Source organism: Triturus cristatus, chromosome 12, assembly GCF_964204655.1.
Source record: "Triturus cristatus chromosome 12, aTriCri1.1, whole genome shotgun sequence".
Lineage (NCBI taxonomy): Eukaryota > Metazoa > Chordata > Amphibia > Caudata > Salamandridae > Triturus > Triturus cristatus.
In genome coordinates, this window is record NC_140595.1 from 753221864 (window position 1) to 753247670 (window position 25807).

General features: G+C 40.6%; 1 protein-coding gene across 1 annotated transcript in view; it reads left to right on the forward strand.

The window, feature by feature from the left end:
* The window catches only part of LOC146782703 (uncharacterized), a 179022-nt gene that overhangs the window by 144180 nt on the left and 9035 nt on the right, over nucleotides 1-25807 (forward strand). The window contains exons 7-8 of the mRNA XM_085637716.1: nucleotides 8922-8983; nucleotides 9067-9119. Of these exons, the coding sequence (XP_085493842.1) occupies nucleotides 8922-8983; nucleotides 9067-9119 (115 nt within the window). The remainder of the gene's footprint in view (nucleotides 1-8921; nucleotides 8984-9066; nucleotides 9120-25807) is intronic.

Consider the following 25807-nt stretch of genomic DNA (forward strand, 5'->3'; position numbering starts at 1 on the left):
CTGAGCCTTTCTTATCCACTGACAAAAGATAGGATTACACCTAACATTTATTTCAAAACAGAACTGATCGAGTCTTGATACAAGTAGTGAAAAGGCAGACATAGACCCTTTAGCCCAGTTTCATCCATAGGACCTAGAACTACAGATCCATAACCGACCCTAACTTTATTGAAAATTAATTTTGAAAACATGACAACCAAAGATACTAGAAATGCCAATGACCATCCCTCGCTAGCAACAAGTTTGATAATGGTTGAGTATATGGAATTCATGAACAGTTCAAACAAATCTGCAGATCTCTCCTTTATGGCAAAATATGACACAATTATTTCTGATTCCACAAAGTCTACAATGATCCTTGTCATGACCCTATGGGCCCATGGAGGAAATCGCTCAACATTATGGTTGCATTAACAGCTGCCTTACACTTCCCCTCAGACAAAATGAATATTCACGTGGAGTTGCTGAATATCCTTGCTCTCTTTGTTGCAGGGATGGATTCCAAATTACAAAAGCTGAGAAATGTAATAGTAAAATTGCAATCTGACACCATTAGCCATCTAGTTACATGCACTTATAATCCTATATTGGATAATGTCTCAAATCTTCTATCTTGTAGATGATGTTAAAAACATAGCCACCGTGCAACTAGCAAAACCCACAGAAAGTCTAACTAGTGGTTCCCATTTGGTCAAAGTGACTGTCAAACTCATGATTTGTCCACTAAACTAGTAGACCAACCTCTGATGATTGCCAGAATTTCTGTGGATGATAATAAAACCATGACTAATGTACAACATTTGAATGCTAATGAAAATGTACTCTCTGATATCCATATTGAACTACAAGAACATAGAGAGACCCAAACTCCAGGTTTGCTACCAGTACTTACAGGTCAGATTCATAATATATCCTCAGGGCAGTCGGTGTCATGCGAGGTAACACAGGAGCAAAATACACTTAATTGTGCCAATCTGCAAAAAGTTCTAGATAAAGTTTTAGAAAGGCTCAAAATCATTCAAAGAAATTAATGATAACCACAATCGATGATGAGAAGTCAAATGACTGCTATCCTACATTCAAGCCTATACCTAATAACAACTGTCAACGTAAGGTAAAATTGGTAGCAATGGAGGAAGATTCTTCTGAACGGCACTTGGTGTCTGATATGAATTTGGCAAGTGGCTTTAAACCTCATCTTAAGCCACAAACAGTAGGGTGGTTAAATTAAGCAAGGACAAAAAAAGATGTATCCCCCTGCAAAATGTGAGGAAGGTTGAGTATAAACACCTATAGTCACAAACCTAAGCAAAACCAGTGGACACAGAAAGGAAACACCATTACATCTGAACCTTGTAAAGTTAAAACCAACAAATGCTTAATATATCAATCAATTAAGTTGTACTTATAAAGCACAGCTTGTCACCTGAGAGGGTATCCAGGAGCTTGCAGCAAGTATCAGTCAAAGATTCAGGTCTTGAGCCGTTTCCTGAAGTGGGTCAGTGAGGGTTACGGTGATGAGGTGGTTGGGAAGGGTGTTCCATGCTTTGTCGCCGATATGGGAGAAGGAGCGTCATGCGGAGTCGTAGTGGCATATGTGAGGTGTTTGTGCAAGAGCGAGGTGTGTGGACTGGAGATTTCTTGGAAGTCAGGGAAAATGCAAGCAGTGGTTCAAATAGGCCGGTCCTTGGTTGTGGAGGGCTTTGTAGGAGTGAGTCAGTAGCTTGAATTGGCATCTCTTCTGGACCAGCAGCCAGCGGAAGCCCTTCAGGTGCTGGGTGACATGGGTTCTCTTGGGTAGGTTGAGAATCACACAAAAATAACCTGGTTAGGCAGAACACTTATGATCTGTGTAGCTTAAATTAAGCGGGCATTGTATACTCCTGGGTAAGGCTATGCTAACTGATCTAGTCATGTCTACCTCTAAGTGTTCTCATTAAAAATTATATATTAACCATCCACCACTGATCTCACACCCACCAAAGAAGAAATGTGAGCGAAGTCAGAAAGTGACTCAGGTAAACACCATCCATGGAGCTACTGTTTGGTACTCACCAGTTTGCTTGTTCTGTCATCATTGGCAACTTTCTTGACACAAAGAAAAAGAAGTGTTGCCTAACTCTCAGGCTCATGTGAGGTGGTGAAAAAATTATAACGTGTAGATAATAGTTTTATATATCAACCATCTACAACTCGTAATGTGAAGAAAGGTGAATAAATCTCCTAGTCAAAAATCAGTTGTGAACAACTATTCCACACATTCTTTATTTTAATAGTGTCCACACTTGGTCAAAAGAAACAGCATGTTTAGACTATTTTGACTTGAACGTCCGACATGTTTTATTGCCTGCGAAATTTATGGCAATTTCATCAGGGCATGGGGACGCATCCCCACCTCACTGATGCTTTAAATCTGTGGTGGTTGATAAAGTTGCAGATAGTTATCATGTAATGACATTTTCAAATTACAACACATCTCACATTGTATGTCTTGACTAAATAACATAGTTACCCATTGGTTGCCAGGTGGACTCCTACAAGCAGCTCCCCAAGGAGGCTAAAATGTGGCCTCCGATGCAAGGTATCATGCAGCTAACAACAGCGTACCTGTGAATGGACACAAATACCAATTCACCATCCTCATTGTGAAAATATGATGGTCAAAAGTCTTATTACACTTCCTGCATCATTAGATTAGTAGGAGCTTCAATGTGTATTCAAGAATATCAGTCCTGCTCCGGCAGCAGGCTCTCTGAGGCCAGTGGTACCGACGGATAGAGCGGTGCTGCCTTCCTGAGCGGTTGCCAGGTAGAGGTGAGGTCCTGTACCCAGCATTGGCGGGTATCAGCAGTTGCTATGAGAGGCCATTGACATTGTTTTGGTCCCATATCCTTTTCAGTTTTTTCACTTCATTTTGGCAGTAGCTTGTTTATAAGGTCCTGACGAAAGCCTGATTCAGTTTGGGTCTTGTTGGGCTGAAACATGTTGACCATCCATACTCACACCGCAGCGGTTTAAATCCATACCGCAGGTGCACTCACTGCTTTTTTAATCCTGACAGTGGGCATTTCCCGATTAAAGCATAGTTATGATGCCTCCTAGCCAGTTTTAATTCTCACTTGATCTTACACATACATTTTTTTTCTTGTTTGTTTGCGCTGCATCCTCACTCATACAATTTAGCTCTTCATATGTGGATTTAGTTGATCCCTCAATTAAAACATCCCTGAGCTCCTCCCTCTCAGTGAGGGGGTTGTAGCCCTCAAGGGAACTAGGATTTCCCTTGGGAGGAGAGTCCCTATGATGAAGCATGTCACCATTGGTGAGTGAGGGATTACGTCCTAAAAGGGATTTGCCTTTAGACATATCTTGTTTGCCAACTTTTACCAAATAGGTTGATCACCATCGCACAAGTCCAGTTTATTACTTGGAGGTGGTCTTGCTGTATCTTTTTGCTCTTATGCTCTCTTGGTTACTGGCACTTCCGGTAGTTCTACAGACCCTAGGATTTTTGCTGTTTGTTAATACAATTGTTTGGGGATACAATCCTTAGTGGTCTCTAAATTCCCTTGGACTCCCTCCTTGAACTTTGTGGTTTGTTAGGTTGAGAATCAGCCTGGCAGCTGCATTCTGGATCGTCTGGAGTCTTTGCATGAGTTTGGTGGTGGTGCCTGTATGGAGCGCATTGCTGTAGTCCAGTCAGCTCTTGAGGGCTAGAGAAAGGGATCCTGTTGATTCCTTGATTATTACTTAAAAAACACCTCAAGCAATAGAACAGGGGTCAAAAGGTTCAGGTATTAAGTGGGACTTAGGGACAGGAAGTGTCAGTTAAAGAACAAACTGTGGGAGAACCTGTTAATAGCTCGAGGGATAGCACTATGTTCTGGAGGTTGGAATACCACCCTTTTTTTAATGTGGAACAGCTAGTAGATCAGGTCACTAAAGTGCTCGCCCAGGTCAAGGTGAATCATTTATCAGCCCTATATGATTGTGGGTGCCTTAAGCCCCTTACGTTGACTATTCAAGAGGGTGACAGGCTGATAACACACTGGGATGAATTGAGAAATGCAATTTTATCCTTACCCTCGGGCAAGGCTCTGGGAGCCAACTGGATACCTGGGGACTTGATGAAGTTCCCAGTGGATCTGTGTGCACCTGTTATTAATCTCCCTGTGAATGCAGCCATTCGTGGCCCCTTACCAGAGTCCTGTCACCATTTTGTAATATGCCAGTGTTTAAAAAGTGGGATAAAGCTGACCAGGCTTGTTACAGATGAATCTCATTAGTTGATGTTGAGGTTAAAATGATAGGAAAGGTCATATTGGAGAGATTGACCCTCTGAGCTGATGCAGAATCTAAATCTATACTTATTGATGACTAAATATACAAAGGCGCGTAGGGACTCAGTACATTTCACCTTAATGAACCTCATCTGATCCTGTGATCAAGTCAATAGAGATAAGCTCATAATGGTCTCACAGGATCAGTAAGATTCGAGATCTATGGGGCATGCACTCGGCACTTTAATTTAAAAGGAGGAGCTCAACATCGCTATATCCTTTTCTTTTTATTATGTATATTAACCGGGTGGAGGGGGTTTTATCTGAAAATGGTCTTGACGTCCCAAGAGTGGGTGGAAGAGTGGGTGGAAAAGTGGGTGGAAGAGTGAGTGGAAGAGTGATCCTGGCCCTCTAATATGCTGATGGCGCTGTTCTGATCACTCGTACAGCGAGAAGCCTCCAGTGCCTTTTTGATCTTTTTATTGTTTTTATGGACAGCACGGATCTGTCCATAATCTGACATTCAGGTCCTCTCTTCACAGCTCTATAATTGATTAAACCATTTTTTCAAAGGGATTGCTTCCACAGGTCATTAGGTATGTGAAAACGACAAGAATGGAAAGTGACCACAATCCACAAGAACTATTTTGGGATTTATCCATCTGTCTCATTCTAAAATCCAATTTATTCCTTGAAGTAGCTTCTTCACATAAATTAAAACGTTTGGTTTGGAGGTCTAATATACAGGAAGAGATACTGCAATTTGCTAAAAAAATAGTAACATCTGCTTTGGTTTATCCTTTATATATTTACTGCCTCTCTTTAGTAATGTTTGATGTATGTTCATATCAGCAATTAACTGTATTTTAGTCTGTGACATTTTATATGCTGTCACTATTTTTTATATTATAATGTTCTACCTGATTGTAAGGATTTTAATTAATCAAACAATAAATGTATACATATACATAAAAATTGGATTTTATACATAAAACAATATTCTCACCTTCAATATTCTGCTCCTCCATATTTTTGATCTTAAATATTTTTGATGCAACATTATTGCTCCACAATATTTTGGAAACAATGCTCCAAGAAAACAGCTCAGTTGAAAACAGCAAGCAACGTGAAAGTAACCGGTGCGGTAAGGTCCTGGTTTCCAGAAACAGGCTCTGGGATGGACCCCTGTCAAAACCAAGCACAGGTCTTCTAACAAGTATTAAGTGTAGGTGTAGACTCGCTCAGTAAAATATGTGGAAATAGTCTTTGGGAAGAGTTTGGTAACAGCAAGTACCTCAGATAAAGTTATTAATGGTACTAGGGTGGGAGGAGACTACAGATGTATAATGAGAAAAAGCACCAACCACTGTCTGCAAACCATGGGAACAACAATAGACCTATCAAAAGAGCATGTGTGACCTAGCCAGCTCCTTCATACTATGGCAAACTTTCCTGGTGTAAGTACACCTAGGTGCTGATTTTGTTCAAAGAGAAGTGCAATTAATTATCTCTGTGTATCTTTTGACAGTTTAGCATCCAAAGTGTTTTGGTATTTATGAACCTATTTTAAAAGTTCTAATTAAGTCCTCCATAGGGAGTTGGTGTTCTGTCAATAATTTAGAAGGGATTGCCTAGAAACCATTAACCCCTTGCATGCGCATGACGGAACCATGCCGTCATGAGCCACGGGCGGCGTGTGCTCATGACGGCGTGGTTCCGTCATGCTGTGGCCGCTCCGCCCACGCGTCACTGATTCCCCGCCTGTGCGGGCGAAATAACGAGTGGGCGGAGTCGTGACGGAACCATGCCGTCATGAGCACAGCTCGCTCGTGACACATGACGGCGTGGTTCCGTCACGAGCATGGCGGCGCCAGGCTCACCCCGCACCCCCCCAGCGCCGTGGCGGAATTTGCGCAGCGGCGAAGGGGTTAAAGAATTTCACAAAAAATGTCAGATTTGTGGAGTTAAAAGCAAAGCTTCTCAGGGTGTATACATTTTTGTATTCTGACAGAATGATGTCAATGTTAACAGTAGTGCATGAGGGCTGGAAGCAGGTTCAGAGACATCAGACTTCTGTTGTTTCACATACGAAAGTACCTGATGCACATGTATTAGAAAATCTAATTGTCAAATAATACAACTTTCGAATTGCCTTTTTCTTGTTATGCATTTCAATATTGTAAATACTGCCTAAGGTCTGAAGAAAACCTCTTATCTAGTAATTTCTGTGTTGTCAAACGACAAAGGCCATGTTAGAGCCTTTAGAAATATTGCACTCCTTTCTGGTCTGCAGTTTGAGTGGATATGGTTAGATGGAACCTGGAGCTCTGGTTCGCATTAATGTATATATTGTGCATATGTTTGGCTATGTTACTTTATGGCATGTGTCGTTGAGTCCAAGAAGCCTGGGGCTAAATACCACACAGTATGTAAATGAAATTAATTATAGGACTCCTGATGATGCAGGGTTCAGTCAGAGGTTTTCAAAACATTATTTTTTTTGTTACTAGCTCTTACTTTTCTATTAAGGTAAACATCTGGTGTTATGCACTCTTTTTTCCATTGCAAAAATCTGCCTTTTCTGCCAGAATGTGTTCTCCACACATTCTTCGCCCATTCTCTCAAACAGACCCAATTAATCAAACTAGTGGGAGAGGAGTTGGCCTAATGGCTAGGAAGGTCGACCTCGAATCTGGGGAACTGGGTTCGAGTCTTGTCAATGACGCTGAACATCCTGTGATTCTGGGCAAATCACTTAATCTCCCCGTGCTTAACAAAAATGAATGTGTCCTCATGTAATGCAACTGGTGCTATGTAAGGCGCTCTGATACCAGATACCGAGTCAAGTTCGTACTATATAAAACTCTATCAAAAATATAAATAGTTTTAGGCCAATAATATTGCATGAGAATCACGTCCGAAATTTCTTCAACTAACATTGCAAAAAGATCATCTCTGCATCTGTAGTTGCGCTGCTTGTACCTGTATCATGGTATGCCACATGCTGCTGAGGGCCAACAGCAGACTGAAGAGTCACTTCTCTCCACAAAGCTGCTTCTATTGCTGCCGTTTTGATAAACATGTATTCTATGATAAAATAAACAAATGACAAAGATACTACTAGTTACCCAAGATGAAATCACCGCAATCCTTGTCAGTGAAGTAAAATGAAGTTGCTAACTCTAGCTTCTCCCTGGCGCAAAATATCTCCAAAAATAGCGCTAGAAAACTGTAGGTAAGTGGGATCAATAATAAATACATAATAAAAATGAATGTGCACATCTGTAATGAAACTGGTGCTCATGTAAAGCGCTCTGATACTCAATACCTTCGGGTCAAGTTTGCGCTATATAAAACTCCATAAAAAAAGAAACATGGAAGGATCTCCAGATTTTTGGAGATAAACTGTCACCTCCACTATATATTTTTGGAGTGATGAGCAGGTTGAAGACACTTTTTTAAGGAACATAGGGGCATATCAGCAACACCCGGCGATAATTATCACTCAGTGCTCTTAGCGTGAGGATAATTATCGGCGGGTAACGTGGATTTTTATCGCTGAGATACCGTGCTATTAGCAACGCTTATCTCCTCAGCGATAAAAATCCTCACGCTAACTGCCTAACGTGAGATTATCTCTGGAAACCCAGCGATAATCTCACGCAATGTGGCGTTAGCTTGCTGATAGGGACTCACAAACTTAGCCATGATATCCACCCTCCATAGGATATCATGGCTAAGTCAGTCCTGAAGCAGACGTAAGAAAAGTAGCGATAGCAGGGGTTATCGCTACTTTTCCTGACGCTATACTTCATAGCGTGGGGCTTGATGATAGGAGAAATGTCGCTTAGCGACATTTCTCCTGTCATGTTAGGTCAGGAACGCCCACTTTGCATCTCATTAGAGATGCAAAGCTGGGCGTAAAGAATCCCCACGCTAAAGCAAGGTTTCACGCGTTAGCGTGGCCTTGCTAATTAGGCGAAAAAATTATCGCCGCTCTTCGTCCGAAAATGGCCGCAAAAGCGGCGATAATTTTTTATCGCCTGCATGTAAATATGCCCCTAAATAGCATGCAAATACCGATTCTGGAGGAAATACTTCAGCCTCGAAAAATTTATTTTACTCCACATTAACAAACACACTTCAATATCAGCACCCTAATGAGATAATTCGTGGACTGCAGGAGAAATGCCTCTCCTGCAGTCCACTAATTATCCTCGACTCTTGACTCAATTAATAGGGAACACCTTCAAGGACACCAAGTAGAAAAAGGACCACAAAGTGGCAGGAAAGATTAAGATTGTGTAATTTGCTGTCTCCAGTTAACACAAGTCCTCTTTTGAGATGAATGCTCTATAGTCTAATGTAACCTGTGTATCATTGATCCAGTTCATCCCTGAACTTTCTATATTCTATCAAACGTACCCTAGACATTACGAACCATTTAAATCTGAATTTTACAAAGGTTTTGCTTGGGCAACAAATGCGCTGTAAGTGAAAAATTCATCTATATCTCAGCGTGATTCACCCAAGTCTATTACAGCTCTACTAAGCTTTGTAAATAGGCCTTCTGAAGAAATTAAACACTGGCTTTTGTTTGGCATATGAAATTATTTAAAGTAATGTGTGCTACTTTCACAGAGAGAGCCCGCCTCCATCTGGGAATAGAACCTCACTTGATGCACCAGCTGCCCATCAGGCCGGTCGGTATTTCATCTTTACACAAAGATAATATTTATGTTCATTCCACACACTCAATACTTATATCTTTTTATTTAATGTACAGATTCTCAGAATGCAGCCTTTGCAGTTGTGTCAAAATCAAATAAGAGAAACAAGGTAAGTTATACATTGTCCTCCTCTGAAAATAGCTACAACTTTACCCAGATATTAAACTAGCATATTGTTTTTTAGGGCAAACCTAGCTTGTGTGTCTCACATAAGAGCAATATTGTACATCCTGAAAGGAATTATTGTAAATGGAAGTCATCAATAAGTTTAGGTCAAAGTAGTGTACTTAAAGCGGTCTTGTTGCGACCTCGCTACTTCGTCACATGCGGCGCAGGAAGGGATGCCAGGTCCCAGACGAGCTCACCTTGACGAATGTGTGACTACAGGGAGCCGTCCTTGCTCCCCCGCCTGGTCGAAAACATGTACAAAGTAAATTCGGATATTTTACACTGAATGAGTTACAATACCTTCACGACCTGAGCATTTATACAGGCTGTAACAACGTTCTACTCCTCAAGGTAGGAGATAGAGAGAGTGTCCAAGGGATCCTGTTTTTTCGTCCTGATTAAAGCCGGGGAAGAAGCAGTAGCCGGCAGAAACATGTCAACATTTAGCTGAGTGGAGGATAGTTGGCTCAACATAGAGCAGCATACCACCATTCACGGGGTGATTAGCACCCTCTTAACCTAACCAGGGAGTCCACTAATAAAAGGAAGATATGATATCCCTGTGTAAGTTTCAACATTGTTATTTCTGCACCTTTTCTCTGATCCCGCATTTTTTCTTTGTTTGTCTTGGCTCCCCCACCCTATTGCTCCACCTCTGTCGTTGGCTTGCGCAGAGGTGTTGTAGCAGCCCTATGATGAAGCATGCCACAAATCTTTGTGGGTGAGGGCAGTTTTAATAACATATGTGTCTTGTCCACTCAACTTTTCTGACTAGCGACATACATTTTTTTGCCCCAATTCTCTGTGTGTGAAAAAGCTCTGAACAGGAGGCCAGACAACTAGCCCTTGAAGTCACTCTAGTAGTCTTAGGTTCAAGCAAAAAAGACACAGGTCTCAGGCAGAATGACAGTCCTCTGAGGTCACAGGGCAGTTGCAGGCACGCAGGACAGCCCTCTAGGAGCTGAAGGGCAGTCCTCTGAAGTACACAGCAGGCCTCAGGCAGCAGGAGAGTCCTTGAAAGATCTCTGCACTTCCAGAAGTGAACTAAAGAGGGCATCTGAGGGTTCTATTATTATACCCAGTGACAGTTTTGAAGGGGAAAAAACATTTGCAGTTTTCCTTCCACAGATGGATCTGGAATTTCCTGCCTCCCTGCCCTGGTCCCAGGATGTCTGGAGTAGCAAAAGGCTTGTGTGAACGACTTTGTGTGTAAGTTCAGGTAGCCTCTTTGAGCTATAAGTGGGGCTATGCACAGATCTGCCCCTCCGATCCTGTCACGATTGCCCATCCTGCCAACACCAAGTACCCCATTGCAATATTTTCTGGGACGAATACACAAGGACCGCCTGCCAACTACATCTAGCTATGTGACCCAGGATACAGGCTGCCGTCACCAAAATAGTTAGGACAGGAAAATGCCAATTACTAAAAGCGGCATTTTCAAAACAGTGGCTTAAAATCCAACTTTCCCATTAAAGAAGATTTTAAATTACAATTCTTTAGAGACCAAACATGACATTTCTTCCTATTCCTAAACAAAAGTTTTCACTTAATAAATTTAATAGGGTATACAGTGGTATCCTATAGAAGAAGTTGTTTTTCACTACCTGTACATGCAAGCCTTAAATGTACATGTCCAACTATTTGAAAACACGGCATCCTGCTTTAAGGCCTGTTCACCCTACTTTATGGGTGAGTCAAATGTAATAAAGGTAGGGTTAGGTCTGGTAAAGGGGTTATTTTGTCAAGTCAAATTGGCAGTTTAAAACTGCACACAGGCTGCAATGGCAAGCATATCATATGTTTTGTAAGGTTACTTAAATGTGTAACACAATCAGTGCTGCAGGCCCACTGGTAGCATTTCATTTACAGGCCTTAGGTGCACATAGTACTAATTCCCTAGGGAGTTATAATTAAATTAAATGTGCCAATTGGGTGTAAGACACTTTTACCATATTTAAGGGAGCGAACGCAGGCACCTTAGCACTGGATAACAGAGCAGGGTGAATCCCAAATTAGGCATGTTTGTGACAAGATTCTGAGACTTTGTTCAATGGTTCAACCATCAGGACTTTTAGGTCAGGTTATTCTCTGACAATGGCAGGAGATCAAAATCTATACTTAATAAGTGTTCCCAGAAATCTGAATGATAGCATAGGACTACCTATATGACTCCCAGGGTAAAAATGCCATCCTCTTTGCATTTGATTATATGGTGCTTGTATGTTGTCATGGTTAATTATGGTGTCTCCGAATTTTATTGCTTCTCTGCATTCACTATTGATACTTCTGTCCCAAATTCTAAGTCTCCATACTTGCAGAGGATATTGAAAACTCTTGAAAGCAGGACACCTAAAGTTGCAGTGTAGCTACTGATGAACTATGTCTCTATCATGTCTACAAGGTTAATGAGGTAGAGTTTGAAGAAGTACTGGGAATCAATTATTTTACAGAACACTGATTACTAGTGAGTACTATTTTGAAGTTTAACAGAATCTGCCATTCCATATCTGCACTGTCTAGGGCTGTATGCTAGACACAGTGTTCTATTTGTATTTTTTTTGTCAGATGGGTGTTACATGCCCAGAGGACATCTTAGTCATAGGGAGCTTCTGGGCACAGAATGCTTTGGCCATTGCATTAAAGTGGATTTTACTATTTTTTCATGCTATTGGTGTTTTTTTCTGTGCAGGTTGTTGTTTTCAATTATGTTACCATTAAAAGGAGAATCTTTCTGTTGACAGTGGTTCACTGTAGTATGGATGAAATCCACTCTTGCTCATTGACGGCAATATTGAGTGAGGGCTTCATAAGGCTTATTTATCAGTGGTATTTAGGGCAAAGAGTATTGTCTGAATTCTGCCAGATGAGATACTCCATCAAAAGCAGGCAGCTCTCCTACCTGCTGTAGTACAAGTGCCATAGGCTCTGAGACACTTGTAAAATGGTTGACAAGACAAACCTCTAAATCAGGCCCAAAGTTCTTTCTTAATCTCCTGGGAAGCTGTCTGCATGCTCAGGTTGTGCTGAATTTATTCATACAAATAAGGTTTATGTAGTGGCTGCTAGTGACATTGGAAAGTGGTGAAGCATGTTGGTTATGACTTTTATGTAGCGAGCGAAGCAAGCAAACTTAATGGGTAAATGTGGGGTCTGCGGGGTCCTCTGCCTGAGAAAATATTTTTAAAAATGGTAAATAGTGCATTTTAAAGCAAGGTTTATAAAGCAGTGGGAAAATAAAGTCTTGAAATATTGAGCACATTAAAAAGTGTGTTATATCTTTCTGCATAATTATGTTCACCAGTTACCGTAATGGGCAAATTGTACAGCCCAACAACTTCAGGCCCTTTAAAGTGTGTGCTTGCCCAGTGTCTTGCACTGCATGCAGAATTGACTTTGGATGAAAATTTTCTAACCAAGCTTTGGAAAACACCCATAACTGCTGGCTGAAGTCAGTCATATAAAGATATGTGCAGACTAGTCTCTAAGTGGGATGAAAAAAGTGGGGGCTAAAAGAGAAGATGTACATTAAACCTCTGCGATTCACATAGTATGCCACCCAACCAATATTTTGGTTTCTCTCTGAGATATTATTGCATCCAGACATATAACACAACTGACATACACCGTAAACCTGCCAGTACTATTGGCTTTGTCAGTGGTTGGCTGTTCATGATAAATGAGCAGCAACAATAATTTTTTTTAAATATTTAACATTGGAAATGTTTCTATTCTGAGATTGTGAGACTGTGAATTAAACATTATTGAGAGCTGTGGAAGGAGCATTGGCCTTCAGTTATGTGGTTTTCTGTTAGCATGTATGCCCTTTTTCTCTGCACACCTCGCCCACATGCGCTTCCTCAACTTCATCTCTTTCCTTTTCAGCACCCTCTTTTCACTGTTACCCAAATGCACTTTCTCGCATCTCCCACACTTCACCACCCCAAACATATACTGTACTCACTAACATTTAAGTGCTTTATTTTGTTTTACTTTAGGCTTGTAAATATGTTGACATCTGTCTTCCCCTTCACACACAGATTTACACCGAATTTCATTTGCAACTGGAATAGATTACTAGTGGTCTGCATTGAGGCCAACCCAATGGCAGGCACTTTGCTTCGTCTTCAGACTCAGAAAAAGCGCTCAATTAAAATACCTCATAAACACCTGGCGTGACTCATAGTATGCACTATACAAGAGTAATAAGATTCATGGAAAAAACACAGAACCATAACATGATGAAATAGCTAACAGACTTGGGGAATGCTGCTGGAGCAGAGTTTTCTGTTGAAAATCTATTGGGTTTTAAAGCTCTGGTTTGTCTATTGTCAAGAAAATTAAAAATATTAATTTGTAACTACTAATTATTTGTCTTGTGTAAATGTTCTGATTAATCAATACGAACTAACAAGAGAAAACTACATGTGGGGATGCGTTCATGTTGCTTACTAATAATGTGCATGTTTATTAAATAAATGTTGCTGAGTGCTGTTTGTTTTAAAGCACAAAACGCTTTTAAATGTCGTGTACTAATGTTTTTCTTGTGTTGCAAAGGCTAGATAATTACATACACATAAGGGTATTAGTGGGGTTAACACTGTTTAATCACTATCAGCCTCATGCATCAAGCCAAAATCCAGTCGGTAAAATACCGATTCGCTAATAGCTCCCGGTATTGAGTTAAAAATACCCAATCCCAATGCATCAACCCAAAAGCAAAAATCGCTATTTAAGGAATCCTTAAATAGCGATTCCTTAAATAGCGATAGCATTTAAGGAATCCCAAATTGAGATTCCTTAATTTAAGGAATCTCAATTTGGGATTCCTTAAATGCAATGCATGAAAGTTAAAAAATTAGTGAATTCGCTAATAAGGGGAGCAAATTACCATGAAGATGAACTGCATGGTAATTTGCTAAAAGTTTGAAAAATGCACTTTTGTGCATTTTTCAAAGTTTCATGTTGCGCACACACATGCCCTTAGAGCATGTGTGTGTGCAACATATGTGCACATATCAATTTCAGGGCTGCAATAGGGTGTCATTTTGACACCCTTGCACCCTTGAAATTGCATGAGCAATTTGCGAGAACCTACTGGTACTCGCTATTTGCTCATGCAATCTCCAATTCATTCCTATGGGCCTGGTGGCCCATAGGAATGATTGGGATGGCATTACTTAATTGCTACTCGCAATTTGCTATTAGCAATTAAGGAAAGTTAAGGAATCGCTATTTGAATAGCGATTCCTACATGCATAGCCTTTTGCTATTCCTTATTAGCGATTCCTTATTTTTCGCTAATAAGGAATCGCAAATGGCATTGTTGATGCATGTGCCCCTATGCTGTGGTAACATTGTTTTTGTCTCTTTTAATTAAGATGGTATGTTTTGGCCTAGTAGAAAATGGCTGCCGTTTAAAGCCTGCATTCGAGTAGTCGAGCTTTGATGAGAAGGCCTTGCTGACCCTGGTCGAGAGTCATCTGACCACAGTCTTCGCCTGGTTTAAAATTTTCCGTGAGGACAGCAGCTCTGGGCGAATATCCAAGTGTCCTTGGAGGACAAGGGAGCCACAATGAACTTTGTGATCACAATGCTGGTTCCGAGGAAATGTGGATGTAAAAGAAACATTTGCAAACCTAGAGTTTCCTTCTTCCGTCTTTTTATTTTTGTGATTTTTCTGAGCGGAGATTTTTCCAAATGTAGCGATGCTACATCCTTTCCTGCTCGCTCTGCTCAGCGGTTCAGCGGATATCTAAAACATTTTATGTTGCTTTCTTTTGTTAAATTTATTATAAATATACTAGACTAGAGAGGGTCTGTGTCTTTGCGTTTTGAATTTTGAGGCCACTTCTTCCCAAACTTGCGTTGGTGAGGATCGATGCTGTGAGGACGGCAACTTGAGAGACTTCTATCGAGAGACCTGTCCTGACCCATTTATGACATTTCGCTAGAATAGGTAATTATGATAATAATGATTTTGCTTTTGAATTGATTTTCCATTTGAACTAATTTTTAGATAAATTACCATTAATTTAAATACAGTGTTGGTGGTTATTTCTTGTCAGTTATTGAGTACTCTATTTTGATTATTGTTGTTTAGATTATTGTTTAAATCATGACTCAAGACAGTGTCAATTTGGTCTTATCGACCTTAGTGCAGATGCAGGGTGTTTAGAAGGTTTTCTTTCCACAGGTTCAGTGACAATAGAGTAATTAAATGTATGTTAGTAAAATGGGCCCAAGTGTATGGTGAGTGTATGTGCGTGTAACTGTGAATTTACTCTATCCGTGGAAGTAGGGAGAATTTGTATACCCTGATCTGGAGCAATTTCCTGGTAGCAGAATTTGATGGTTTTGATGATTGTCTTGATCTGATTAGATTGCTTGTACATTGGCTTTTGATTATTGATTATTGATTGATGTTGGTATATGTACTAATACTATATGTTGGAGTCGTCGTGTTGAGTTTTATGTAGTGCTTCTGGAATTTGGGAGCTAGTAGCAGTTCCGTAGTAGGGCAGAGGGAAGTATATACTGCTCTCGGGAAAGACGGGATTGTTGGTCCTGTATGTATGCAGGAGAAACGTGTGACAATTGAAGTTGCGTGTCACATTGTCTGGGTTCAGAATCAGTGACATCGTCGTGTGTTACTATTAGGGATATATTTCTGGTATAAAAGGAGTGTGTATGGTAGCGAAGGTTATCTGTGAAACTCTGGTCTTAAGTCCCAGGGATCCGTAAGGTTCGCCGTTAAAGCTTATCGCGGGAGAAGTAATAGGTATTCTCTGAGCTTGTCTGAAGGACTGGGCGGAGGTAGACACTGCTTGGTTAACGTGTGTTATAATTCTGTAGTAGGGCAGATTGTTCGCTGTTCTCGGGAAAGCAGGATTCTGTGTGTATGTACTACATTTTCTTGTATGATTGTGCGTGAATGTATGAGCATTTAGTTGATTGTAAAACTCTTTGGAGCAGTCCTAGAGGAAACAGTTAATGAATGCATGATAGAAGGGCAGAGTAGAGGGATGTGCTACTGTGTCAACGAGAGTATTAATTCCGTACTGAAACAGAAGTGAGTGGAAGACGGGATTCTTGTGAAATAGATTTTCTTTACTATTCTATGGTTAGCGAAACAGACAATGGAGATGTTTATATGTTGTAACTAATAGATTTTGTAGAATTTGACACGAAGTCTACTGAGAAGTTTTGTAAAGGAGGGGTAGACGAGTGACAGGAGACAGGAGCAGGAGAGACTGCAGTGACTGTTGACGTCATACAGACCGCGCTCTGATTGGTTATTGGATCAGAACAGTGCTCGCGCTAGGATTGGTGTGTTGGTGTGAGCCGCGCAAGGATTGGAAGGAGTCACCCTATACTCTTGTGACGTAGACGCTCCAGGATTGGTGCGTTGGTGTGAGTCACGCTGTTATTGGATAAAATATCGTATTGTATAGTTGTAATACAGAAGGGATTAGAAGGGTTTGGTAAACGTTAAAATGTATTACCAAGAAGAGAAAAAGAAAAAATCTTTGTTCGGAAAGATTAAAAAATGGTTTGACAAGGATAAAGATGTTAAAACAAGAGAAGGTGAATTGCTACCTCCAACGAAAATGCCTGCATCCTTTATGGCTGCGAGATATGGGTATCATACCTGTATATGGTTGGAGAATTGGGTTAGGTATACTAAAGAAGATGGTGTCCTAGCATTCCCAGAATATGGTTCATTTAATCTGGCCGTGTTGAAAAATTTACGGGAAAAGATGTTGTGTCTTGACCCAAGACCAAGGCCGACACAGTTTGAGGCTTTAGTGGAATGGGAAGAGGAAGTACATGAGCGAGAAAAGCAGAGGTCTGGAGGCAATTATAGATACATGTTTGGAAGGAGGCATGATCGTGAAACTCATCATGATCGAATGAGGAGATGGCGGGATGCTAGCATGTCAGAGGGATTATATCCTATGAGAACAGTTGACGAGAGAGAAGAAAGGAAGGGTGCGGAAAGGGTTCCTGGGGCAGAAGTGAAAAGATATGGAGTTAATGAGTATGAGGATGAGGTCTTGAATGACATGATTTACAAGAGACCACCTCCATATAGACCAGAACCAGAAGAGAGCACACCAGTTGTTTCTCCGATAAGAGATACATTGCGTATCATTGAGACAGAAAATGTGACACCTGAGTTAAGAAGTGGTAATCCTTTCAGGGAAAGAGAGAATCGATGTGGTGACGAGAATACGAGAGAATTAGCCAGAACTACATCAGAGCTGACTGAAAAGATTAGAGAGCTGACAAAGAATCTGGAAGCTGTTACGGTGCCTGTAACAATAGGTCCAGTTATGCCTGTTTTTGATAAGCAGAGGATAGGTGAAAATGGTTTGGTGATTCCATATGTTGGGAATAAAATAACAAGTTTGGCTGGTCCCTCAGGAGACTCAGGAAGAAGGACAGAAAGTGGTGATCTGAGACAATCCAGACATGACACATGTAGTGAAGGATTAGAGGTACAGTCTAATTCGAGATTGGATGCTAGTGATGCTAGTTGTTCAGGGATGCCGATTTTAGAACCGCAGAAGAAAGTGGTTCCAGTGAGAAAAACTACTGAAATAACAGCTGAAGACTTGAATGATTGGATGAAAGTCCTTCAAAAGAGGGATAAAGATTCACAGGCAATTGATGTGGCTAGGTTACGTGTAGAATTAGAGGAGCTTGTTGCAGGGACAGTTCCTACAGAAATACTAAAAAATCATCATGATGGTGAGTTGTTGTTTATGTGCAAAAACATCACCTGGAGAGCAAGAAATGCACATGACAGGTTAAGAGCAGTAGCGAATGAACAAGGAGTTGACATTGATAAGGTGAAAGCTCTGTAGAAGTCTTACAGGATGGATTTTACGGATAAAGACATTGAAAATCTGAATGGTGCTGGTAGAACGGGACAGATTAAGGAAATGGTCGCATTGTTGCGAAGATGGGGTGATGTAGAAAAGTGGAAGGATAGGTGGTACAAGAAAAGGGAAGAATCAGGGGACAGGACTTATTCAGCATTTCCTGTGAGAGAAAAAGAGAAAACAGTGGATGCTTATCCTATGAGAGAAATACCTGGAGGAGGATATGTACATGTTCCATGGACCAGACAGGATATTTTATCATTTACGAATGATTTCCCTCGACTGAGAGAAAAGCCCGTCGAGTGGTATAGGCAGGTAGATAGGTTTGTGAAATTGTCAAAAGTGCTGTGGATTGACCTGAATAGTCTGTTTGATATAATTGTTCCAGCAGATTTGTGGGCTGAGTGTAAAATAGTTGTAAGTTGGCCTACTGAGGAATATCCAAGAGACCAGAGAACAGGAGCACCAGATCCAGAGGTAATGAGAAAGTATGATCAGGTGATGGTATACCTGAAAAGTAAAGTTCCTCCCAAAGAAACAGACTGGGTTAAAATAGATCGAACACATCAGGAAGCAAAAGAATCAGTTCATGCTTTTTATGAGAGGCTGATACTGGCTTTTAAACAATTCAGCGGAGATGAGCACCTCGGTGACAAGGATTTGAGTCATTTTGTATACAGATTTGTATATGGCCTGAGACCTGAGATTAGTGAAAGAATTCGTGAGCATACAGTGGACTGGCAGAGTAAGAAAATAGATGAGATTCTGAGACATGCAAAATACTTCAGTGATGAAATTGAAGCAAAACAGAGAAAGCTGAAAGAAAAAGCAATGTGGGCACAAGTGAAAGTTGCGGAAAGACAGGAAGCACAGTTGGTGGAACAGGCGAATAATGCAGTAAATAATGCAGGGAATAGGCCTAGGTATGCAGGGAAAGGAAAGGGGAATCTAGAGGAAGCCAAAAAGAAATTCCCTTGTCACAACTGTGGCCAACTGGGACATTGGAGATCTGAATGTACCAATCCACCATTAGCGAATAATGAGGGTAAAACATTAAATCAACAGGTGCAGAACGTGCCCTTGCCGCAGAATAGAGGGTCACAAAAGTACAATCAGGATTCAGGATTCTACAATGATGAGCAGGTAAACAAACAAAGGCGTTCTAACCAGGTACAGCAGTAATTGTTAAAGAATGAAGGGAGTGAGTCTGAAGGTGATTATTGATGGTGCCGAAGAGAGGAGGAAGAGTGCATACTTGGTGCAACTCTAGAAATAGACCAGGCAGGACCATTTGTAGATGGGAAAATAAATGAAGAAAGTGTTACTTTTTTAGTAGACACAGGTGCGACAAGATCAACTGTCAGGTCAGCAGATATTAGAAATCTTCCTCTCTCGGATGAAGCAATCCAAGTAGTTGGTGTAGCCAATACACAAATCAAGACACGTCTTACTGAACCAGTAAGAGTACAAATAGGGAAATTTTCAGACATGCACAGATTTATTGTCTGCGACACTAGTCCAGTGAACTTGTTAGGCAGGGATCTGCTTTGTAAAATGAACTGTACAATTTTTTGTACACCGGATGGAATAGCTTTTGAAACACCAGATGAGGATGTTTTGTACCGAATGACTCTAGGAAATAGAGTGAGTGAAATGGTTGGTGCATATGCTGTGTTTGATCCGGAGGATTTGCCTCAAGAGCTGAGAGACACAGTGAAGAGAACAGTTTGGGATTTTACTGGAGAGGATGTGGGATTGATGAATAATGTAGATCCTGTGAAAATTTCAGTGAAAGAGGGAATTACTTATCCTAACATTCCTCAGTACAAAATGACACCAGAAATAATTGAAGGAATAACTCCTATTATTGAGAAAATGATTCAGCAAGGAGTTTTGAGAGAACTACTGAGTAGTCCGTGTAACTCACCGATAATGGGGCTAAAGAAGCCTAATGGGAAGTTCAGGATCGTACAAGATTTGAGAAAAGTTAACAAAATTGTGGTGGCATGTTGTCCCATTGTGCCAAATCCGTCAGTGATTTTGTATCAGATTCTACATGATGCTGAGTGGTACACAGTGATTGATTTGTGTCATGCTATCTTTTCAATTCCATTGCATCATGACAGCCAACCGATTTTTGCATTTAGGTTTGGCCAGCGTATTTTAGCATGGTGTCGTATCCCACAGGGGTATACAGAGTCCTTCGATATTCAATCAGTTATTGAAAAAATCATTGGAGAGTTTGATTATGCCTGAAAACTCAGTATTAGTGCAGTATATTGATGACCTACTGGTGGTATCAAAGACACGTGAAGCTTGTGAAGTAGATACCATAGCTTTACTGAATCATCTGGCAGATGGAGGGTTAAAGGTATCTCCAGCCAAATTGCAATTTTGCAAGAAAGAGGTGCATTATCTTGGACACAATATTGAAAAAGGTCTGAGAAAGGTGACTGATGACAGGATCAAAATCATTAGGGAAATGAAAGCCCCAAGGACCCAGAGAGAAGTGAGGATGTTTCTGGGGATGGTGGGTTATTGTCGTCAGTGGATAATTAATTTCTCCCTGATAGCAAAGCCACTGATTAAGCTGACAAAAAGTGAGATGACAGACCCATTGGAACTAGATGGAGAACAAATGGCAGCATTTGAAGAGCTGAAGAGCAGAATGTGTGAAGCCCCTGCTTTGGGTATGCCAGACTATGAAAAAGAATTTGAGTTGTACTGCAGTGAGAGAAATGGTTGTGCACTTTCAGTGTTAATTCAGAAGCATGGACTACTGAGAAGGCCTATTGCGTACTTCTCATCAACACTTGACCCTGTAGCTGTGGGTTTACCAGGTTGTCTGAAATCTGTAGCTGCGACATGCAGAAGTCTGGAACAGAGTGAGGGAATAATAATGGGATATCCTGTAAGGGTATTCGTACCTCATAATGTGGCAATTCTTTTGACAAGAAGCAGAACTCAGTACATGTCACATAGTCGGCTGACTAAATATGAGAAAGTGATTCTAGGAGCATCAAATGTGACTCTTGAGAGATGTGTGAATGTGAATCCAGCGACATTGTTGCCGGATATTGAAAATATGGGTGTGAAGACAGAAGATGATCACAATTGTTTGGATGTGCTGGATTACTGTACAAAACTGAGACCAGACATAAGGGATCTTCCCTTGCTTGAGAGTGATCATGTGCTGTTTGTGGATGGATCATGTCTGAGGAATGATGAGGGTGTGCTGAGTGCAGCATATGCAGTGTGCAAGGTTTCAGAAGTTATGGAAGCATCACCATTGAAAGGAGTGAAATCTGCACAAGTTGCTGAATTGGTGGCGTTGACAAAAGCTTGTGAAATTGGGAAAGATCTGAGAGTGACTGTGATGACTGATAGTCAGTATGGATTTGGAGTTGTGCATGATTTTGGCCAGCTTTGGCTACAGAGAGGTTTCTTGACGTCGAGTGGGACTCCAATAAAGAATGCAGAAGTGATTGGAAAATTACTTGAGGCGATACAGCTGCCTAAAGAGTTAGCAGTTGTGAAATGTGCTGCTCATGGACAAGGAGATGATTTTGTAACTGTTGGCAACAGATTTGCTAATGACATTGCACAGTATTGTGCTAAAAATAATCACTCGATTAATAGGGAACGAGAAGGAGAAATGTCTTTTTGTTCTGTGATGTTTACTAATGTCCTAGAAACAGTTGCAGGATGAGGCAGGAAAAGAAGAAAAGAAAGACTGGATCAAGGCAGGTTGTGCCCCAAGAGAAACAGACCATGTTTGGGTCTATAGAGATGGCAGAACAGTCATGCCTAACTTTATGCTGTCGACAATGGCAAGGATGCATCATGGCCAGGGACATTTGGGAAGGGATGCGATGATCAGGTCTTTTAAGCAGACTTGGTACAATGCAAAGTTCAGGACAATTGCAGAGAGCATCTGTCAAAGATGTTTGATTTGCCAGCAATTTAACACTGGGAAAAAGACAGTGGTGAGGCTGGGAACGATAGGCAGAGAAGGTGGTCCTTTCACGAGAATGCAGATTGATTTCATTGAAATGCCCCAAGTGAACAGATTGAGGTATGTTCTAGTGGTAGTCTGCTTGTTTTCAAGATGGGTGGAGGCCTATCCGACTAGGAGAAATGATGGAATAACAGTGGCAAAGTTACTGTTAAGAGAGCTGATTCCTAGGTACGGGTTTCCAGTAACGATTGAGTCTGATAGAGGTGGACACTTCTATAATGAGCTCATGAGTTTGATTTGTGAAGCATTGGGCATACAGCAGAAGCTACATTGTGCATACAGGCCAGAGGCTTCTGGTGTGGTTGAGCAGATGAACGGCACAATCAAGAACAGAATTGGTAAGATGTGTTTAGCCACTGGAATGAAATGGCCTGATGTCTTGCCTCTAGTGCTAATGACTATTAGATCTACTCCAGATAGAACTACTGGTTTAACTCCACACGAGATTTTGATGGGACGTGCAATGCGTCATGCATTTGTACCTGTCAATAAGTTGATGACAATAACTGATGATATGATTTTGGATTACTGTAAAGGCCTGGCTGACGCAGTTCATTCTGTGTTTCACCAGGTTGGAGAAGAAGCTACCACACTTGAGAAGAAGCAAGCTCATGATCTGAGTCCAGGGGACTGGGTGAGGATTAAAGTGCACAGAAGAAGAAATTGCTTGGTTCCAAGGTGGGGAAGGCCAAGACAAGTCATTCTGACTACGACAACTGCAGTGAAGTGTGCTGGTGTGAAAAACTGGGTACATGCGAGTCATACTCTGAGAGTTCCAAACCCAAAGGATGGGACTGGCAAGGAGTATTTTGAAGAGTCAGATTCTAGTGATGATGAAGACACAGAACCAGTGAGAAAAAATCAGAGTTCAGAAAAAGAAGCAGAAAAGGCTTCAAGAGAACAATTGAGAGTCTCAGAAGGGAGATCAGATTCTGTAAGAGAGCCTGAAGTTCCAAAAAGCAGTGAAGGAAAAAGAAGAGAAAAGAGCAATTCCACAGAGACTACTCCTGAATCAGAAGAGGAGATTGAGATTGAAGAACCACTTGAGATTATACCTGAAGAAGTAGGGTTAGAAGAAGATAGAGAGGGACAGATTGCGGAAGACCCCCGAGGAGGTGTAGGGAACTTTCCTGATAAGTTAGGTGAAGGGACAAGTAGACAGCAAGAAGATTGCGTGTTGGAGACCCGAGGAGGGACAGAAATAGGGAAGTTTCAAATAGTGGTGAAAAAGACTGTGGAGCGAAAGAAAACTGCTGAAGAGCAAGAGGCATTTGAAACAGAATCGGATGAAAGTGAGAATGAGAAATCAGAGGGTCGAGTTCTGAGAAAGAGAACTTGGATTGGAGAAAGAAATAATAAAGAAATAAGGCCGAAAAGGGTTATAAGAGGAGATCTTTGGCCTAACAACAGAATAAAGAAGCTGAGATACAGACTGATAAGAGCAAATACCTCGAAAGCTGAACAAGTGAACGAGGTATCGAGTCAGAATCCAGCAAAAGGTGAAGAGCGAAAAGAATCAAAAGAACCAGAGGAGATCAAGAGAATAAGAAAACCTAACCAGAAGTATAGGTCGCCGGAATGGACGTACGTGGCACTGTCTGAAGGTGAAGAGGCAGAAAGTCAGGGAAATCCAGAGGAGACCATACGTGAAGTGGTTGAGGAAGATACAGGTGAAATCCTGAAAGTAATCTTGACTGACATTGGAGAAAAGTCGGATACTGAGGATATTGTTGGAGATCTAATACAATTTGATGTTGAAGAACATGAAGTGAAGAGTGATGAGTATCCAAATTGAGTGAATAGAAGAAATTACTTGGGAGAAAGTGAAAAGAAGAAAGTCTGAAAATTAATTGTTGAAAAATCCAGAGTTCAAGAAATTTTAGTAGTGGAGTAGTAGAGGCTAAGTCAAAAGACAAGGTCAAAGTAGTAAAATGGCTAACATAGAGAATAATAAAAGTAGATGTGCCTTTTTGAAAAGATGGTGTAGAATGTGCTGTTGCTGTACTGGATTATTTATGCTACTATGGGGTGTTTTAGCTTTATTAGTTACTTTTAGAGTGACGATAGGTACATTTGAGATACATACTGAGAATGAGACTAATGTAGGGAAAAATTCGCAAAAAGTAGTTCCAACTAGAATTAGTAATACTTACATACATAAAGATAGGTCAATTAATGATTTTTCTTGTAATGTTTTTTCAAAATTGTTATATGAATATGTGAAGACAATGGAAGTTAGGGATTGCTACGTATGTATGCAGTTACCTGCATCCGTTTCAGAGGGTGTGACTTATCACCATTTACCAGCTACGTATGGAATTTCATGTAGTGTATTGAGTAGTGTTTTTTATTTGTTAGGGAAAATAGATTATGTGATGTCTAAAAAAGATAGTATTTTTGGGCAATTGCTTATGAACAAAAAGCTGAATCCAGCTAAAGAAGCTAACATTTTTGGTGAGATTTTTATTGAAAAAGAAGAATTAACATTAGATTACAGTTTTAAGAATAATTTAACTTGCAGTCTGAAAGAAGAGGAGAAGGCTTTCCTAAACATGGTAGAGGAAAGGAGAATGAGCATGCATGAAAAGGCAGGGAAATACAAAGTGAGTGAGACAATTTGGGACATTGAGATGGGAAAAGAATTGAGAAATGGGGCTAGTCCAACTTTAGCTCTAGATGCACCACAGAAGGGTAAGCTGTGCATTACAAGAAGGAAATCCCAATATGATACATATTTTGTTGAGACTAGTGAGTGTCATGATACATACTTCATTGCAACAGGATGGGGTTTTAAGGGAGGAGAAGATCCAATTTTCGCAGGAGTGTATTATGTTTGTGGGAACAAGGCTTATTACAGGTTGCCTGACCATTGGTATGGCACGTGTTATGTGGGCCTGGTTTTTCCAAATATCTTTCATATAGATAGAATAGAAGATGTAGAACATATTAATTTACTAACATGTTTTAAGAGAGAATCTTGGTCTGAAATAGTTGGTGATATTTTTGGAGCTTTAATTCCAGCAGTGGGAATTTCTTTGAATGCTTATGGAATTGGGAAACTGTCAACAGTGGTTGATCGTTTATCGACAAATACCGCTGGAGGGTTTCTTTTGGTGAATACGGAGTTAATTGCCGAACGTGCCATGTCTATGCAAAATCGACTTGCCCTTGATATTCTATTAGCCAAGGAGGGTGGGGTCTGTAGAATGCTGAAAGTTCAACATTGTTGCACTTACATTCCTGATGAAAGCAAAGACCTGAAGGTCTATATCAAAAATATTACTGATTTGCATGAAGAATTAGTACCACTGGAAGCTGAGAGTATCTGGACTAAAATAGCTAATAAAATAGTTGCTGTTAAGAATTTTATTGCAAAAATAGGTAGTACTATTATAGGTAAGATATTGTTTCCTTTGACTTGTATAATTGTTGCTTTATTGATACTAAGATTGTGTGTTTGTGTTGTAAAAACAGGGGAGGGAAAAAGAAATTAATTAAAAGAAATAATGAAAAGAGAAATAAAAGGTTGAAAAGAGAACCACAAGAAATAGAATTAGAAGAATTGAGGGAGAGTGTTTATTTGGAAACAAAGAGGGATGATGAAAGGGAGTCTGGTGTGTAGTGTTGTGTAAGGAGAAAAAGACATTTCCAGTTTCTCCTAAAGTGGGACTAAATTTTACTAAATTTTTTTTTGGGTTGTTTATTTGGTGATAATATCACCAA